Source organism: Talpa occidentalis, unplaced genomic scaffold (assembly GCF_014898055.3).
Source record: "Talpa occidentalis isolate TD23 unplaced genomic scaffold, MPIMG_talOcc4v2.1 talOcc4.14, whole genome shotgun sequence".
Classification (NCBI taxonomy): Eukaryota; Metazoa; Chordata; class Mammalia; order Eulipotyphla; family Talpidae; genus Talpa; species Talpa occidentalis.
Window position 1 is genome coordinate 63,992,419 of NW_023601433.1, and position 20,950 is coordinate 64,013,368.

At 40.1% G+C, this 20,950-nt stretch overlaps 1 protein-coding gene and 1 long non-coding RNA gene across 2 annotated transcripts in view; both read right to left on the minus strand.

Moving 5' to 3' along the window:
• Positions 1-322: 322 nt before the first annotated feature.
• RSU1 (Ras suppressor protein 1) overlaps positions 323-20,950 on the minus strand; it is a 197,375-nt gene continuing 176,747 nt past the window's right edge. The window contains exon 9 of the mRNA XM_054695107.1: positions 323-647. Within this exon, the coding sequence (XP_054551082.1) occupies position 647 (1 nt within the window). The 3' untranslated portion in view covers positions 323-646. The remainder of the gene's footprint in view (positions 648-20,950) is intronic.
• LOC129145782 (uncharacterized) lies at positions 15,194-16,410 on the minus strand. Its single transcript, XR_008551822.1, has 3 exons — positions 16,366-16,410; positions 16,126-16,294; positions 15,194-15,942 (listed from the first exon to the last, which is right to left on the minus strand). It is a non-coding gene; the product is annotated as an uncharacterized LOC129145782 (long non-coding RNA).

Genomic DNA, 20,950 nt, shown 5'->3' on the forward strand with positions numbered 1-20,950 from the left:
CTAAGCCCACGATCTCCAGTGGAGTTTTTCCCCTCATTTCTTTAAGATTTGTGTTAAGGCATTCCGTCTATATCCTGTTTGATTCAAGAAATGGAGACAATATATTTCTTCTAAAATACACAATGATCACATTAATTCTTTAAAACTGCACCTATTTTCAAAAAAGTATTTGAAGTTTCTGATAAGAAAAATAAAAGACATATGAAATAGATCCCTTAATATAAAAATATGAGGACTTGAGCTTGGTGATCAAAAGAAAGGTTGTGGACAAGGAGAAAGAATTGTATAAGAGATATTACATCAAAGATGGTAGCTGCTATATAGAAAATAAAATACCTCTGTGTTTTCAATAACCATGGCAAAAAGGGAAACACCCTAAGTTACCTTTGTCTCATGATTTATGAAAAGAAACATATCCATCTTTCAGGAGAAAGAATTTTTTAGCACAGAATTCAAAGAAAAAATTATTAAGTGAGGGTTAGGAAACAGGATCATGGATAATAGTCAAAGGCAGCTTTGCACAAAATGAAGAAATGTTCCCCAGTGAGGAACTACAGCAGCACTGCTCTAATCCAGCTCACAAGTCCAGTATATCTTGAAATTCATTCAAGGAAAGTTGATGTGTTGAATGTAAAGCCAAACTCCTCCTAGAAAACACACAATTAGCAAGATCAGAATGCAAGGGATACAGAACAGAGTGGAGTCTAAACCAGAAGAGGTGACAACTCATTTTTAAATAAAAATCAAAGTGTAGTAAATGCTATCACTGGAGTGATGAAGCTCTGGGAAAACAAATGCAAATAAACCCCACATTTCTGTTTCTGTTTAGTATGTAATTTGAAAAGATCAGTCTATGTGACTAGCTACAGAAAAAAAAAGTTCAACCATTTGGCAGATTGTTCCCAAGTCCTGCCTACAATATTTTGACCTGTGAATTACCACAGATATGAAAGTGTTACTAGTTATATTGTAAAAAAACACAAACTAAGCAAATAGGAAGTTAACTGAATCACACCTAAATCTCCAATTTTGAAATACAAAATGATCACATATACATTTGATAATGTATTCATAGACACCAGGAACTACTCACATAAAAAATTAACAGCTGCATGCACCCTTAGGAATGGCAAGCACTTGTGAAACCTCACTGCAAATACCAAAATTATGTTTTTTCCCTTTGCATTAATTGTAAGTCACACTGGTTACTTATAATTAAGGGCATTCATTTCAATTCTAATAACTCCTTCATTTTGCTTATGGTAAATCACTGGATACTTACTCACAATCTCCAAAATACAGATAAGTGTATGCAAGGTACAAACATTCCAGTACTCCTGAGACAGTCAATGAATTTTCAGAAGATTTTTGAGCACGCAGTACAGTACGAATTTTAATGATTTTTCAGCTCTTCTTACATCTACACACAGATATAGAAATATGCCTTGTGCAATGCAAATGAACTTGAATGGGTAGTGGATGTTAATGCCCTCCCAGTGACAGCTATATTAATACTCAGGACCAGAAGCCACTCAAAAGGTAACACTCCCAACAGCAAAAGATAAAAGACACACTGCTCTTACAAAGCAATAAACATCCACAATACAAAGGGGGGAAATACATACTGTTTCTTTACACAAAAGGGAATGGAGTCAGGGAGATAAAAATGCAAGAATAAATATTTGTGGTTTCTACTAGTAAAGGAGAATCTGAATGGGAGGAAAATGACTTATTTTCATTCCTTGAGGGCTTCATTCACCAGCTTTCTGAGACTAATTCAAGTTTCAAATATGGCAGCATATTGAAGTCCAGCATTAACATTCTGTCATGGTCACAACAGATTTGGAAGCAATGTGGGCATAGGTAAGGAACAGAATTCCTTGGAAAGGACAATTACACTAGTTACCAGTGTAACTGGCAATAAATACTCCAGAGGGATGAGAGGAAGAGCCAGGTTTCACCATACAGGAGTCTGCCATTTCCTTTGACCGATTTGAACTCCACTGTAATCCTTAGACCACATTCTGATGACATGATAAGCCACAGTCCTTCATATTCATAAGGCACTTGATGGATGTGCTAGGAATGGAGAGTGGGGGGTGGGGCAACTCCAAATTAAAATCTTCACTGTTTGGTTGGCCAGGAGATTCATTTTCACTGTCATCTACTCAATACACTCCTCTTTTTGTTTCCTGATTATTAATTTTGGAATCATTAGGGATTTAATTTTTCAACCCCAAATGCAATTATTTAATTATTCATTTGCGTAACATTTTTAATATCAAGCAGAGGAGAAATTCAATCTAAACAGAGTTCTCTGAAAATGAAGTGGCCTCTCTATGGCAGATGACAGATTTTAAAGGGATTTGAAGTCTTTGTGTGGAACTCAGCTGCAATCACAGAGCTCAGTGTTGGGGATGATTGTGGTACATAGATGCTGACTTAAATAAAATGCATAAGCTTGAAGTTGGAAAGCTTTGGGGATGAACTATTCATGAAAATGGAAAGTTAGAGATTTATTCCTACTTCCATAAAATGGTGGGCCTTAACAAGATGTCATTAAGCAATAAGAATTGTCACTGGTAATAAGAACTGGCTAAAGTAAATGAGATAGTTACTTTAGAAGGAGGGTCTTAGGTTTGAGGGCTGTTTATTTGTGATGAAGGAGCAAAAGAATAAAAATATTTATTAAGGTTATTAAAGTAAGGGACAAAGAAGCCAGTGGAACCAGCCTCCTTTCAGTTAATTATTCAGTTTTGTTTAGAACAAGTCATAATAAGAGATTCAATATATTTTTTAATATAATGTATTTTATCCCCTCTTCCGTCTCCCATAGGATCTATACCAGCACCCAGCTACCAAGCAAGTCTTCAATAATTGTCAAGATAAATAAAGAGAACCATCCTACTTGCTGCCTGTGCCCCACTCAAAGAGCATATACAACTCTTACTTTGTAATGGAAGGTTCCAGTTCAAGCACTAAAGAGAGATTCCTTTCACCAGAACACCTGACCTACACTGAGGGGGTGGCACCAGCCACAGGGACTAACACCTTGCTCTCTGGGATCTCTGGGAAGATACCCAGGTGGACATGACGTGCCCATTTGTCCTGGAGACCCAACTGTCATCTCTTTACTGGACACTGTGCCTGAGTGGACCCTTGTCTCAGCATGGACCATTCAGGGACTCTTTCCTGATTTTTTGAAATGTGGAATAGAAATATATGGAAGTTGGCAGCTCCATGGAGGAAAAGCCCACAGAGGTCCACTGCTGAAATCCTTGGAGCTGCCCCTGATTCTTTCAACTGCCCTAATACTGTGGGATATTTTATATCTTCTAATAAAGCCCACCATCACCTTCCGATCCCTTTTATTTCTTTAAATTTATTTTATCTAGAGTGGGTCTGTGTGAGTTACACTTGAACACACCTTAACAAATATAGCCAGGCTGGGGCTTTAGGGAGGGTTAAGGTTTCCTCTGTACCCACACTACCTAACAGAATTTTCTGTGGGGGTGAAAATTTTCTATCTGTGTGTTGTTCAGTAAGGCAGTGCCTACTGAGCACTTGAAAGATGGCTCTTGCAGCAGAGGAACTGAATTTTTAATTCTAATTAAGTGAAATAATAGATAATTAGTGACTGGGTATTGAATGGGACAGTCTGATGATGATGACTGGATCCTTTTTTGCTGCTAAAGGACAGAACAAGAAGAATGGACTTAAATGGAAACAATGAGGCTTTACGTTGACTATGAGCAACATCTAAGAAAAAGATGATCAAGGAAGGTTCCTAGAATTCTCTAGTATGCTCAGAAGAGGCCCTAAGATTAGAACTTGCTAAGCTGCCATAACAAAGTAAAACAGACTAGGGGGTTTAAACAACAGAAATTCATTTCCTTATAATTCTGGTGCCTAGAAGCCTAAGATCAAAGTGTTAGGGGATGGTTTCTTCTGAGGTCTCTCTACTTGGCTTATCAGCTGTCCTCACTCTGTGTCTTCACATGGACCATCCTCTGTGCCCTAATCTTCTCATGTAAAGACACCAGTAATATTGATTGGGGTCCACCCACATGACTTATTTTCATCACCGCTTTTAAGGCCTTGTCACCAAACACAGTCACATTCTGAGGTGGGGGCATGGGACTTCAACATATGAAATGGAATGGGGGAGGGAAGAAAAGAGACACAATTTAGTCCATAACTAATGGTTTAGGTGTGGATACACCTAAGAGACAAGAGAACAAAGAAAATTCCAATTACGAGCAGAGCCAGGAACTTGCAATCCCCTGAGACTGGAGACCTGTTCAGCATTTTCAATCCAAGTTTGACTGCATTTTCTGCATTTTAATTATAGCAACAGATGAACTATAGATATAGGCATAGCTCTCCTCCAGGTTACCATTTCCAGGGAGTCTAATGAGTATGACTTACTTCATGTAACTAAGAGATTTGAATGCTGATACTGACTCAATAGATTCTTCCTTTGAAATTATCTTTAGTTTAACATTTTTTCTTTCTCCAATACCAGGTAAAGCAGGTCTTTATGACAGCACACCAGGGCCCTCATAATAGCTTTCTGCAGCATGATCTCCTGGTCTCCAACCTGTCCCTGTTCTCACTCATTCTAAATACAGAATTTAGATTCTTCTTACCAAGAGACCATGCTCATGCTCACTTTTTCTTCCATCTTCCAGAACCTTCAAAAGACTCTCATCCTAGTTGTCTGAAGATAAATGCCAAATTTCTAACTTCACTCAAGTGTGATTTATCACCTCTTACATCCTGAGTATGACTTTGATTTCCACTACTGCCAAGAAAACCCCCACCTCCTGAGCCCCCACTGATCTACCTCCTCACTTTCTAAAACACCCCACACATTTCAAGGCCCAAGTCCTTGCTTACATTTTCCCATCTGGAATATCTTCAAAGGCCTAGCTCTCAAATGGCTAATTATTCATGCAAAGAAAATCTTTATTCAAATTTTACTTCCTCAGAAATGTCTTCCCTGACTAGTCTATCTAAAATAGTGTCCCATCAGTTGAAATCCTGTAACCTTGCTTGATTTTTCTTTATAGGGCAATTATGGGTTGAACTGTGTCCATTCTTACTCAACATATTGACATCTTAACCCCAGTACCACAGAATGCAACTATATTTGGAGATAGGTTCTTAAGAGATGTGACTGAGCTAAAATGAAGACCTTAGTTTGGCCCTAATCAATGTGCTTGATATCCTTATGAAAGCAGATTAGGATATGGACACATACACAGGGAGAATATGGTCATCTACAAGTCCCTCCTCCCCCATGACACTCAGAAGAAACCAACCCCACAGATACCTTGATATCAGACTCCTAGCCTCCAGAATTGTGAGAAAATGAAGTTCTATTGTTGAAAACCAACCAGTCTGTGGCCTTGTAATGGCAACCTAGTATACAAATGCAGATATATATAGCACTAAATTTTTTTTTCTAGTCTATTTATCCCCATAAGAAGGTCAAGTTCTTAAGGTTGGGAATTTAATTTTGCTCATTACCCTTTATCTTCATATTTAGAGCACTGCTTGGCATATAGTAGGTGTTTAACAAACAGAGTTTGGAATGCCATTCTATATGCCTGACTCTATCCACCTCTGCCTAATTCTGGAGGTAAAGGAAGCCCATATGTCTGCAGATAGAGACTACATCCTCCAACTTAGCTTTTACTGGTAATAGGTAGCACTCCAGTCTCTGCTTCAGGTTATTTTTCATTTGGTATAGAACTTGGGCAAGGTGCTGATTACCAGTATCCTCATCCCATAACATTTTGCAAAATCTTACAAATGGCAGGCACTTAATAATATTTTATCCTTAATGTCATATGTACATATTTTCTGACAATGCCCATATGTGTATATGTTGATCCCAGCTACATCCCTAGCTTCTAGAAGGCAGAGGTTGTCCTCAGAATCTGCATGTCTTTCCTTTTGTAGTAGCAGTTCAATAAATCTTTAAGGAGTAAATGACGAGTAGTTGCACTCTAGATCCCTGTGGGTGGGGGGCAGGTATTAGTGCAGCTCCTTAAGATGCCCTTTATCTAACTTAGGATATTCTCATGTCCTGATCCCTCACCTCTCCTCCATCAGGTACAGAACATGGGGTGGAGGCAGATGAACCTTACCATGAGTCACATCCCCTCTCCTTTGCCCACAGGTACTGGACCAGAAAGGGGCACTGTACCACCAAGATTACTTTGCTCGAGAACTTGATTTGCGACCAAAGACTCATGATAGCCTCTTCTGGAAGCAAGAGTTATTTTTACATTTTTAGGTAATGGCAGAAGAACAACTGATGCCCACCTTGTGGCCTAGAAAATGGAGGCAGTTCACAGAGAAAGTGAAGGAGTAAGCAGTTGGGTAGAGAGGAACAGGAGCAGGCAGCCCTGATGGCTTCCCAGGAACATTCTAGAGGTAATTTCCACTCCTGATCACCATTTCCACTAGATACTCCTGTGTCTCTGTCAACAATTCACCCTTCTTTGTGCAAATTGGTTTGTTTTTGTTTCTATTGTTTGCAAAACAAAACACACACAAAGATAAAACAAATAACAAAACCATTAAAAACCTGTGATAGTTTTTATTTTTTTGAGAAATCGGGCCCATTCCCTTCAGAAAATGAGGCACAAAAATCCCTGGCCCCCTCTTCTACCTCTCAAATCATCCATTAAAGCCCATTTAGTTGGCGGTAATTGAGGAGCCACCGCCATGCATCAGCTAATGTACAGTGTTGGACAGCATTTCTTTGCAATTCTTTCCAAATAGGAGAAAGTACACCTGTGCTCCAAAATCTACCAGGAACACTCAACGTTTTTAAATCTATCTTTTTCTAAATTGCCTCATAAATTCTCACTGTTCTCAGGATCACCTTTCTCAACTACACCAGCTGAGATCAACTCAGGAGGTTACCTTAACAGTTCCAAGATGTTAACTCTGAAATGCAAAACAAAGATCTTTATGGGAAGAAGGGTGTGCATTATTTTCTTTAGTTTACAGCTACACTATTCAAGAGAAAGGGACGGAGGGTGGAATCCCTTGTGGATGAAATTAAATCCAAATTGGAACGAAAGGGGAAATTATTGGAATCATCTTCAAGGACTCTCACCCATCTTCATTTGGGTGTTATTGATAACCAGTTAGGAGGCCGCTGCTGTGGTCCAATCATATGGTGACTTAGCTCAGGAGGTAATTAGTGGTCAGTGTGGCTCAGTGAGAACAAGAACCAGAGAGCAGAAAAGGAAGAAATAGATGATAGACACAGAGATAAAACTCACCACTCAATGGTAAGTTCAGCGAAGAAAATACAAGCAAGGAATGGCACAGTGAATGCCCCGTGGGCGACCTTAGCTTAAGAGGCCAGGTGTTGCATCATGCAACACCATACTGATAAAGACACGGGTGTCGTGGAGCAGGCTGCACAGGGCTGGATGCTCTTGATAGCAAGATCTGGGCCATTTTTATTGATAGAATAAGTCTAGCAGACCCACAGCCAGGGAAGACTTGCTAAGAACATAGCATGTAAACTCAGACCCAGAACATCTGGGAAGGAAACAAGTTCTCCAGACCGAGGCAACAACCTGCTAATACAACTGACAAGGTCTCGAACCAGGAGGAAGACCAGTGTGGCTGGAAAGGAGGGAATGGAAACGGCGAAGAGCTGAGGGAGGTGGGAAGGTCCTCAAGAGCTCTTGCAGTGTATGGCCATTAAAGGGGGATTTTTTTTGTGTTTTTACAGGATTTTCCTTTTGAAAGAATCATTGGACTATTTTTAGGGCAGTTTTAGGTTCACAGAGAAATAGAGCTGAAAGTACAGAGCTTTTATATAATCCCTCTCCCCTCCCCGCTCCGTTTCCCTATTATTGACATCTTTGCATTAGCACGGTGCCTTGTTATATCTGATAAATCCATATCAATAAATTATTATTAACAAAAGTCTATAGCTTACATTCCAGCTGGCTCTTTCATTAAAGGGATCTTAGTATAAGAGAAGGTAAAACTGACTTAGTTGATTTACAATTTTGAGACTCAGGTTCACAAAGCTGTTGTAATTGGCAGAATGGATGCTTCCACTCCCTTCCTCCACCAAATTAATATGTTGAAGTTCTAACCTCCCCTCCCCAGAACCTCAGAATGTGAATGTATTTGGACATGGTGTCTTAAAATGATGATTAATACAAAATGGGGTGGGTACTAATAATATAACCAGTGCCTTGTGAGAAGAGAGTAGACACAGATACACAGAGGGAAGACTGTGCAAACGCAGCACGGTGATAACCATCTATAAGCCAAAGAGGAAGGTCGCGGAAGAAACACTCCTGTTGACACCTTGATCATGGACTTTTAGCTTCCAGAACTGTGAGACAATAAATTCCTGTTTAAGCAGTCTGTGGTACTTATTGTGGTAGCCTCACAAACTAACCCAATCTTGAAGAACTGCTATAAGAAAACCCACTCATAGCAGGAATCTAGAAAACTTAAATAAAAGGGACCAGGAAAAAGAATAACTATAAGAAAGAAAAAATCAAAATCAACAAACAACTATGAACCAGGGACACTCTATGGGGGATGGGGGGCGGGGAAAGGAGGGCTTGGGGTCAAAATAAGGGGGTTGCAATTGTATGGGGAATATAAAATTAATTTTTTTTTAAAAAAAGAAAACCCACTTGATTTCATTCCACTACATGTTTTCTGACATTTAAAGTCAGAGGACACCCCCATTTATTTTCTACCGATTGTTAAACCCCCACAGACTAGCATTTACGTCTAGGATTAGCATTATGCCGAGTGTTTACTAGGACACTCTGGACTAGAATATAAGCTCCCTGAGGGAAACAACTTCTTTTCTTGTCATTTCCCCAGCCCAATATCCAAAATAGCACATGCAACTCAACAAAAATTTGTTGAATATATTAATTAAGCAGGTGACTTTATGCCTTTACATATACATAAGTGTCCTTTCTGTGTGTTATTCCAGGTGCCTTTTACAGATCTTGCTACCAAGGCCCTCAGGTTAAAGGTGAGAGTTACTCACAGCTTTTTAAAAATGTTCTCTGAACAATTCACAGGGAATGGGGGCCAACACCATCCAAAACCAGTCCTGACGGATGGTGTTCCACGGCACTGAAAAATGCTTTGTTCCCTGATGTTGCCTGTACATCCAAACTTAATAATTTTTGAATTTATGTATTTTCTTCAATTAAAAAAACCCACCAACAGAGTAAAACAACCTTAAGCAGTTAATCCACTTTCCCCCTCACCATCCTATCCAGGGAGGTCTCCAGGAGTACCAAGTTTTCTAGGTGGTGTGTACAGGGAATTGCATTCTCTGAAGGAGAACTGCATTCTCTGAAGAACTAATCATCCCAAAGGGGCTGGTAGGACAAAAATACGCTCTTCAGAGAAATGAATCCACACCGTAGGAAGCGAAAATGTGAAGCATTTTTATCTCTAGTCCATACAGGTAGCTTTAAGAGTACATGTCTAGATATTTAAGAATAACAACAATATATCTGGTGCAGAGATTAAAGTTAGAGCAGAATTAGTGTCTATCGCCGATCCAGTGGTAATGAAGAACATTCTGAAAGAAGGCACACAGGCGCCTTTGAACATTTCAAGTAAAAGGGTGTGTATCATAAACACATGCATGGGCTAAAGCAAAAACCGTCAGTCAGTAAGTTGCCTTCAAGGACTAACTTGATTTTCTAGTGTCCACATTCAGATATGGTCTCATTTTCAGTATTTGGTGTAGGCTCAGTTCTCCTTCAGGGGCTGACTGATCTTCTTTCCATCTTCTCAGGCTCTGGAGGGAAGCAGTCTTCTTTGCTTTAGTTCATTAATATGGGACACTGGGCACAGTCCTTTGAAGAGGCTCTCTTAGGTCACTAGGCAGGCTTAGAACCAGACAGTCTACCTCACAGGGCCTTATGGGTAGTGCACAGTGACTCTGGGGGTGCCTGTGAACCATGTGCAAACCACTGGTCTCCCCAGAGGTCACCTTTTCCAAAGGAATAACTTGAATATGTGCGGCTGCTGTGGACATGTCCAGGATGCCTTGCCTGTACATCTTCTTTACTTGAACCCCAGTTTTCACCTAAGTTCTACTTTGAGGCTCACAGTCTGAAATGGTATATCAGGGTCGGAGAAAAGCTTAACACAGCAAAGACTATTGTGCATTTTTCTATCTATTAACTTTATTCAATCAACTTGCAAATTATATTTCACTTGCACACAAGCCAGTATATGCAAAATTTGATCTTGCTTAAAAACTTCAAACAAGGTCTCTCGGTGCCACAGGGGTTAAGTCTCAGTGCTATCAACTATTGCCAGCCACTGCAGTATGAGCTCTATTTCTGGCCAGGTAGCTTATACACATGATGCAGCAGACCGCTCCTGTCTTGCCTGCTGCTCCCCTCAGCAGTGTATTTCAGTGGATCCGCCTGTTCTGCTCCCCACTCTGTCTCTGGTGGGTCCTCCCACTCCCTGCACCTCTGGCCAACACCCCAGTTCTTGTATGCATGAATAAATCAATCTAAAAAAATAACTTCAAACATATTTCAACTGGAATGCAATATCTTGTAGTAATTTTAAATATATATCTAAGCTTGTAAGTAAAAGCCTGAGAGCAAATGTAACAATAAACACAAGGTTGAAAATTGTCAGGTAAATGACAGTTTAAGAAACTGACAATAAAACTGGCATCTCTAGTTCCCTTGCACAGAAGTGAGAGCTTGATGTTGGCTCATAGGATTTCAGGAAAACCTAAAGTCTCCAGCAACAGAAAGTTTAACTCTCCACCTCTCTGCAGCCCTTTCTGTTGAAGAAGGACACACTATCATTACACCCCAGACAAATGCCGTTGACCCAGTCCCCTGGCTTCATTTGAAGGTAGTAAAGGAGGAAAGAGCCTGTCTCCTGATAAACAAATGCTGAAGGTTCCAAAGATCATCTCAAAGAACCTAATTTATTTTCCAGCAACCTCTCATAAACCCAAGGGCTTTGTCATGGATCAGAGTAAAAAGGATAGTTATTGTATAAGCCAAAGCATAGGGATAAAAATAAATAAATAAATAAAAACATCTAGTCACTTAAAAAACAGATAGACAGTACTTCGTGGATGTACAAATATCTTATACAGATGTATAAATATCTTGTATAAAATCTTCTCGGTGATTGGAAAGGGAAGAGGTGCCAAGCCTGAGAAATGGCAGTTACCAGCAAATGCGTGAACAGGGAGGAAAAACTGGTTTGCTTCTCACAGTCTGTGAATCCTGTTTCCACTGGGAAAAGGCTGTCCTAGTTCTCTTTCACTATGTACTTAGCAGCTCTGCAGCCAGATTTCTTCTAGAGGAATGAGGGAGGTTGGTGAGAAGCAAAGTAAGAGTTTTCCAGCAATTTGGTTGGCATCATGCTTGTTAAAATGAGTTATATTACTTCATAGTCCCCAAGACCCCCAAATCTACTTTAAAAAGAAAGGAAAATAAAGACAGAAATCAAGTGTTTTCCCCCCAGAACATAACAATAGCAATAGCTGTTCTACATTTTATTTTGACCTTTGATTGTAGGACCTTGGTTTTAAATGTTCATTTTTCAATTTTTAAAAATCAGCTGATAAAAACTAGGAGTCATGCTTTGCTTCATCCTGTGTTGCTTTCTCAGGCTGGATCTCTTTGGCAAGCATTTGTTCTATTTCCCTAGGCTTGGGCAACAGCATATGCCAACAATGGCGTTTCCTCTCTATTTTCTGATTGTTAAAGCCACGTTTGTAGACCGCATCTTCGCGCATCAGTGTTGTAAGGGAAAAGATGTTGACAGCAAACGCGCCCTCTGCCGGTTATGGGCTCCCTCTGCAGACACAAACGCCGGCATTGTTCATTTTAGAGACTGGATTCTCTCACCCTCCTGCCCAGCCATGAAATCCCTCAGGATGGAGGTGAAGAGGGTCAATGAACCCAAGACCTCAGAGAGCCTAATAAGCAAATACTGGAGTGGATTCCTTGGAGGGGTGACCCTGGGAGGTTTTACATGCAAAACCTGTGATTTTGGACAGTATTAAATTATAAAGTTTATCACTGAAAGGGACAGATGGTAGACCTACCCTAAAATAGCTTTTCTGGAAAAGTAACACATGGTAAATTGCATTAATTGTAATAAATGCTTTTTATGCCTTGATAAAAACTGGCAAAGACCTTCAAAGGTCTTCTAATCATGGCAAATTAGCACAGTACCCGTGAGCAAAGACAAAGCTAGAGAGCTTGGTTTTGGCTTCTGCTAGAAGCCCCGGGGTTAACAAGGGCTTGGGAAGCAATGGCTCAGGAGAAGGATGGGCAGTTGAGGCTCTGAGGACACATAGCTTGAGAAGTATCTGGGCCCAGCTGCAGCGAGGTTGTAAATCTATCTTTCAGGCACATATTTAGTTCATTTCCTAGTCATGGCACATGGAATTCAGAGGCTTTAGAGAGTTTAGAATGTATTGCAGGTGAAGGTTATATTGGTGCTCAAGCCTCTTTCCTTTAAACTTGTAGACCTGGGGAGGGTAATGGAGGGCAAACTTTGCTACGTTTCTATCTTTTCCTTCTGTTAAAAAATACACTTTACTTTTTATTTTTGTGGGCTTTTTTTTTTTCCTGTGTGAAAAACTTGTTTCTCTTTTCCTGGTACAATTTTGATTATTTTTCTCTTAATCTGTAGCACTGAAAAGGTCTTCATATCCAGGTTTATCAGCAAAGCAGGAAGACAAAAACATCAGAGCGTCAACCATCTACACACAGATAAACATGGTCAAAGAAATGTGGTATTCCAGAGACTCTGGGCTGAAACACTCTAAGAGATATTCAGATAGTAGATGAGGACAAATTTTTGTCTTTTGTAAAACCCCGAGGGTATAATTTTGCCATTAGTTAAGATGGATGTTTCAATGTTGAGACATGAGAAATCTGAAACACCAACGGCATAACAAGAATGCTGCAGGGAAACGAAGTTAATTCCATTCTTTTTCTTGGGCTGTAAGTCAATGAAAGTTGCCTATGACAGCTTGCTGATGAAACATGATTTATAATGTTCACAGACACTTGTCCAAGTCATTACGTTTATTAGGATTACTGCATAGATCTGAAAGCTGTTGAGTATGGTGTTGGATTCTATTCTCTAAAATCAAATCATCTCACCAGGAGTATATCTGGGACAGTTTCTCACAACAGTTGAGTCTCTCTATGGGAGAAAAATGTGTGGGCAGGAAAATAGATCAGTTTCCTTCAAAACATGGGTAAGTCCTCTCTATGCAAGCAGGGATTCCCTCAATTTTAAGATTCCCCGTCTGGAAAAGATAAATTCAAATAGAGCATAAAGATAAAATAGATGATATTCTTAAGTCAGATGCCAACCACGATACAAAATTTCAAAAGAGAAACCAAAAAATATTACACGAATCTTAAGCCCCTACCTTTATCTAAGGAATAAAAGAATGCTATTAGGGTATGTTTATCTCTACTTCACCATACCATCCATGAGAGCAAAGTGGAGAGACTGTGTCCTATACCGCAAGCTTAGTGGGTCCTCATGAAGACCCCAACACTTAGGTTTATATGGTACAGTTCATTGGACTTCCTAAGGGGTAGGCAGCTGGCTGGCCAGCTGAAGGAAAGGTAGCTGAGTGGGGCATCATTGTGCCTGTGAAAGTTTGTCAGAGCAAAGATCCCACAAGTATTTTTTTCTTTCTATTTTTTTTAAAGATTTATTTATTTATACAAGCACTGGGTACAGTCAGAAGCACGGGAGGGTGAGAGAATTCACCAGAGCCAAAGCGGGGAGCAGAGCAGGCAGAAGGCCTGAAGCACACTGCTGAGGGGAGCAGCGGGCGGCAGGAGAGGTCTGTGCACCATGTGGGACCCTCCTCCAGTGGCCGGAGAGCAGCCGGGGATCGAACCGGCACTGCAGAGGCTGCAGGCAGCTTCGCAACCCAGCGCTCAACCGCTGCGCCACCGGGGAGGCCCCCCACAAGTATTTCTTGTAACCTAGAAGTGGTTATGTGGGAGAGGACTGATGAGCAAAAGTCAATCCAGACTATAACGGCCACATGAAAGGTGAAGGGACTTTAGTGGAGGCTGGAGGTGAATCCAGATATCCAGGATTTGAGGAAAGAGTCATCTCTGAAGCTGTCTCCAAAGAACCCAGAGAGGAATCCCTCAGAGTATTCAACATCGGCCAGGCCCAGAAGGCATCATGTCAACCTTTAACAGTCCCAGTCAAAGAACTTCCTTGCCTACCCTCTGCTCTGCTGTCCCACCCTCCCCTCAGCTGCAGGCGAGGGTGTCAGAACCTGCACTTGGCAAGGTAAGGGGGGATGAGAAGAACACAAAGAAACAGGGCAGTAATGAACCACACCACCTTCCCCAGAGGCAGCTTCCAGACTCTACTGTTCCAAGTTTGAAGAAAGCATCATCAACTTAGATCAACTTTATAGCATAAAAGCACACAAATGACATCTCATCAGTAAATTAACACTGTGCTGTGACCTAAGAATGAGCAGAGAAATCCTGAGATCTGCCAATGTTTTCATCCATGGTAAGCAATTGAGGAGTCACACTCAGGAGATTTAAGCAAAAGGAAAATAAAGTTGCTTTGATTTTATGTTTGTGCTGATCCTGGTTCCTCCAGATCCATTTTTCTCCCTCCTTCCCTCTGTTCAGCATGTCAGGGCTATGGTTACATAATGCTAAGATGGTCCTCCAAATCTCTAACCACTAATATATGTGCTCATTAAAATTTCCCCTTGGATGGGGTAGAAAGTATGAAATTAATGGGGTAGTGAGCCTGCTGGTGAGGTTATCTTATGCAAGGCTCTGCCTTAGCCTACTGAAGAGGACAAATCTCCTGCTGGCTTGGAAGATGGAAGCGGCCATCTTGTAAGAGGCCCAGTGGCAAGGACCAAGTGAGACCTCGGGGATCCATGACAGATATCACAACCAGCAAGAAAACCCACTCCTACAATTGCAAAGATATTAATCAGTCAATCCACCTGTTCTGTTCCCCACTCTGTCTCTGGTGAGTCCTCTTACCCCCCCCACTTCTGGCACGTACCCCAGTTCTTGTGTGCATAATAAATAAACCTTGAAAAAAACTTGAATGAGCCTGGAAGAAGACCAGAGTCTCATGTAAGAACACAGCCCAGGCCAATACCTTGATTTCAACATTTGAGACCCTGACTAGAAGTCCACATCACCAATGCCGGGACTCCTTCCCAGGAGAAATTTGGAATTATAAATATGCATGGTTTTAAGTCTCTTAGTTTGTAGTAACATAGAAAGCTAAGAGCTTCCTTTCCTAAGTTCCCATGTCATCTGGGCTCTAGCTGAGGTTAGCCAATGAGACATACTACAAAAAGATGGGGGTGCTTGGGAGAAGAAACCAGGGCATTTCCCCAACCTCTCTGTGGTAGAGGACCTCTAGAACAGTCACTATGTTTCCATGGTTCTGGCTGCCATCAGGTGATCAGACAAGAAATACATACCCTCTCCCCCTTATCTTCACCCCACTCCTTTCTCTGACTTCCCTCCTCATGGTTAGAGATGTTAGAAACTGCCATCAGTAAGATGGGGACGAGAAATAGAAAAACAAGGAAGAGAGGAAAAGAGTAGAAGCTTATCACACTTTTCCTTGACTGCAGCCTTCAGTAATTCCAACTCTTTTTACTGTTTCTCATACTACCTAATGTTGTCAATTTCTAGCTCACCTCGCTGCCCCCTGTTCAGTTTGCCAGCACTTCCACACGCGTAAGCCACTGACTGAGTCCCTCTTTCTTCAAAACTGAAGTGTTGGGGTGCTCTGGAAGAGGTCCTTGTTTTATTTCTGAGGATGTTCACATAACAGTCAACCACAGGGACGCCATGCACAAAGAGCCCCATGGCTTAGGTGAAACTGGAATCAATACAGACCGTGCAAGAGAAGAGGAGAGAGAGAAGAGAGTAATACTTCAGTGAGCAGATGAGTGGAGAGAAAAGCTTGAAGGCTGTAGTCTGGGCAGGGGGCAGAGATGACAGGACTGCCAAATTCAAACAGGATCCCTGGGAGCAGAGGGTTAAGTGGAGCGGAGGTGCAAACCTTTGATCTTGGAGGAAAGTGTGCAGAAGAGCTGAGGTGCTTCACAGGTTTGGCCTCCAATAAAAAGCACAAAAACAGTGAGCTGGACTGGACATCCCCTTCCATGCGCAGCGACACTGGCACTAATCTCATGAAGTGCTCTGACGGCACACACTGCAAAGTCTCAGATCTGGAACCCCAGAGAAGAGGTACATCAGCCACAAGCAATAGCAAGCCCTCTCTCCCCACTCCCCAGTATACCTGAACCAGCAGTTGGCCCCCTACAAGCTCCTCCCACACTCTCTGATGAAGCAACTGCTAAAACAGTTCTCAGGATCTATGGAAGCCAGCAAAGGCCAAAAAACCAAAATCAAATGAAATAAACCATAGCACTACATGCAAGAAAAGTAAAAGTAGCTCAACTCTTTTAAGAGGCAGTAAAGTGGGTAGACAAAAAATATAACACATGGCATCTTGTGAAGCTTAAGGGAATACGACATCACAAGGAGAGAACAATTCTCAAATTCAACCACATATAAAGAATTCTATAAAGAATTCAAAACTGCTAAAATAAAATTAAAAAGGGTAGAAGAAACTGCAGTCAAATTGATATATGAAAGCTCAAAATACTAAGCAAAAAAGATATAAAAATTTTCAGATAAGTGGATGACCTGAAAACTAAAATGAATGAAAAGAAAATAGAAATGAAGATCTAAATAAGAAAATAGCAGAGATTCTGGATTTGTAAAGAGCTCGATTAATGAGATTTTTAAAAATTCCAGAGAAAGCTATGGAAGCAGAATAGACCAAATGGAAGATCAAATCAGAATAATACCAAAGGACCCAGGTGGAAGAAAAGAGAGAAATACAAAGCAAAAAAAATGAAGAAACACTTTAGGAAACAGCTGGCTCCATTAAGAAGGGCAAGATAAGGATAATGGTTATCCAAGAAGGGGAGGTGGGGAACAGAGATGATAGTCAAACAAACAATAGAGGAATAGTTCCCAAATCTGCAGAAGAAACTAAATGTACAAGTTAATGAAGCTAAATGAAAACTAAACAAATCCTAAAAATATGACTGTCGAGTTAAGGCTGGCAGAGAGAGAGAGTGGGGGTGGCGGAGAGCAAATGAGGGAGGGGACATAATATGGACTAGGGTGGAGGCCAATGGGTGCCTTGTGGTGGGCGTGTGGTGGTAACAGACATCTGAAGAGGTGTGGTCCTATTCCTGTAAATTGTGTACAGTTTACAGTGTTATAAATCAGTGTTACCTCAATAAAAATATTACAATTAAAGGGCCTCCCCAGGTGGCGCAGCGGTTGAGCGCTGGGCTGCGAAGCTACCCGCAGCCTCTGCAGCGCCGGTTCAATCCCCAGCCACCGGTGAGGGTCCCACATGGCACAACAGACCTCTCCTGCCGCCCGCTGCTCCCCTCAGCAGTGTATTTCATCAGTCTGTCTGTTCTACTCCCCGCTCTGGCTCTGGTGAATTCTGTAACCCTTCCGCACTTCTGACTGTACCCAGTGCTTGTATAAATAAATAAATAAATCTTTTTAAAAAATATTACAATTAAAAAAGAGAATTTGTGCTCCACTGTGGATTACAAAGTGAGTAAAACAATAAAATCTTCAAGCTGGCACTGACATGGGAGACCTTAATGAAATATTTGTGATGGTAATGAGTCTGAGTTTGAAGGGCCCAGTGTGGTCACTGAGCTCATCTTCCTAGTGTTTAGTTTGTACAGTTATTCAATTATTTTGTAATACTCTTTTTTTGTGTGTGTCAGCATATATTGGCTGGCAGGGCTTTGAATACCTATACAAAAGAGACTATGGAGTTACAGAGATGGGATGAATGTATATCCTGTAACCTAGGAATTCCTATTCACACGCTTTTGGTATTACTGTCAATTCACCTGTATTCAAAGCTATCATGACAATATACTCTATAGATGCTTACAAATACTCTCAGATCCTAGTATATTGTAAAATTTATATATGCTTTTGGATTACAGCAATGCACTGGATCTACTTTGTTCATAAGGAATGTATATATTTTAAGAAAATTATAATTTTTGTTTATGCCATTGTGTTTATTAACATACATTATTTTTAAATTTGTTGCATAGAATTTAGTGAAATATAATATTTATTCATTTGAAGAGGTGATATTAAGAGTTCTGTACATTATAGAATAAGTCACCTTATTTTTTCCATATATCTTTTCCCTTCATACTCTAAATGACAGCATTACAACACAATTATTTAGGAGTTTAGAGGAATAAGCATAAATATGTAGATTCTGAGGTTGAATTAGATATGTTTGCATTGGTATCATTTAAATCTAATCTTGCCATTTTTTCTAATTTGCTGAGGAAGAAAAAATTGGGCATTTCTTTGAATAAACAATTGAGCCAATGCATAATTCTTTATTCTTTGGGTTAGCACATGTAGGAATAAATGAAAGGTTTTGTTTTATAAGGAAGCACACTTCTAAATGAGTATGGAAGAAAAATATTTTAAATATCCACTTTATTTTGAACTCATTTTTCCTTTTAATTGAATGTTGCACTTGTTTTCTTCTAATATTAGCATTAAAATGCTTCTCACTTGTTAGTACTGATGATGAGATGACAACCTAATGCAATTTTTCCCTTAACATTTTGTTTTCAATATCCACTTAAGTGGTTTACCTTCCAGCATGACCAAAGACAAAATACAAATACAATGTGGACTTGTATTTTAGGGAAAAAAAAAAGAAAAAGAAAAAACCTCAGTGGTTTCTGATTCCTGGTTAGATTCTAACTGACACAGCACCCCAGGAGTCATATTTTCTGTCTATCTATCCATCCACCCATCAGTCCACCCACCCACCCACCCATCCACGTATCATCTGTTCATTTATATATACAGCCATTTATTACATTTATGTGAATATATATGTATATATGAAATATTTAAGTAAAAGAATGAGCCAAAGCAGATTCAATGGCTTCCATCACTTCCAGAGTGCTTTAGGGTTAGATAGTAATAAACTTCTGAAGGTATACAGTTGCCTGCAATTAGGAGGACAAAATGTTAAAGGCTTTCATAGATCTTTTATCTGATTTAGAATCCCAAGTCTAGCCTTGCCATCTAAACTGTGACATCACAAATCTTTGGGGGTCCTTAGTCTTTTGAACTAGAAGATGAGTCAGTTCCAGGGACTCTGGAAACAAATTCTCTCTTCCTCACCATTCTCTGATGCCTTCAATATAAACTTGCATCACTGGCCTAAATTCACGAAGCTCAGTATTAGCAAGCACTGGAATCAAAGATACCCAGGGTGTCCTGGTCATTCAAAAACATTTCAACCTTATTCTGAAAGACATAAGACATATCAGAAATCCACTCATTTGGTCATGCTGGCTGTAAATTTGAAACATGTCTTCAAAGGAGTGAATTCCTACATTGTTATAAAATTTCAACTTTCTAAAACCCTTTTATGGCATGCCATTAATGGCTTAAATTTACAAGAAAAAAAAAAGTCAGGAGAAAGGGAAACTTGGATGCAAAGACTCAATAACCAAACAAAGGTGAAGCTGCTGTGCCAACCTTTTACTTAACATTTGTATATAAAGAGCTAGTCAGTGGTCTGGTCTGTGCATTTGTGTCACATATGGGTTCTTAGTTTCTCACAGAGCTGATTCAATCACTAGCCCTACCCAGATGTCTCAGCCATCAGTTGCCCAACACCAGCATTAGGCAGACAGAGAAGGAGAGATTCAATGTGCTCTAACTCATCATGGAGGGAAAATATAGCCAACTCCTTATATGCAAGATTTATTTTATTTTATACTCTCTGGCCTTCCCAGTGTTACTAGAGGGAATTATTAACACTACTATATAAATCAGCCTCTGCCATTACCTATCTTGGGCTATGATAGATTTGCCCACAAAAGAACATGCTTGACAATGCAGAGAATTTACCCTTCTGACCTTCGAATTTGAACTTACAATGATACTGGAGACAGAAGAAACAATGGATTCAAACATGAGCCAACTGATTCCATAGAAAGTTTTTGTTTAATTTTGATGAATTATTATATCTGTAGCCAAACAATGGCTGCAAATGATAAACGAGCATAGTTCTGACATGGAAGTTGGTTGATATTTCTATTTATGTTAAAAAGTATGAGGAAAGTGGAATTTCACTCATTTCTCAATGACACAAGTGACTCCTTTGCTGAATTGTGTAATAGTTTTTGAATACTAGAATACCACCTCATTTTTTGTACTATTCACATTATAGTAGCTATGAATACAACAAACACTATGAAGTTTCACTTGCATGATTAGCATTTTCTTCATCACTTGATCTTAAATCTAGAAAAATCAACAAAATAACCCAACCTCAGATTTATAGTATTTGCCAATATTTATAGTGTAGGTTTTATATGAAACCTTCAAGTACTAATTACAAAGCAGGAAGCTGGATGAAGATAAGTTAGAATCTTATCTGCTATGCCTTATGCTTTATCCCCAGAACTTTGTACAGTTCTGGGCACACAGTACGTATTTGTTGAAAGACTAAGTATACGAAAAAATGTTCAACATTACTTGTAATCAGGGAAATGCAAATCAAAACTACCATGAGATACCATCTTACACCAGTGAGAATGGCACATATTAAAAAAACTAGCAACAACAAATTTTGGCGAGGGTGTGGAGAAAAAGGAACTCTCCTGCACTGCTGGTGGGAGTGCAAACTGGTCCAACCACTATGGAGAGCTGTGTGGAGATTTCTGGACCTACTAAACATAGAACTTTCATATAATCCAGCAATTTCACTCCTAGGTATTTACCCA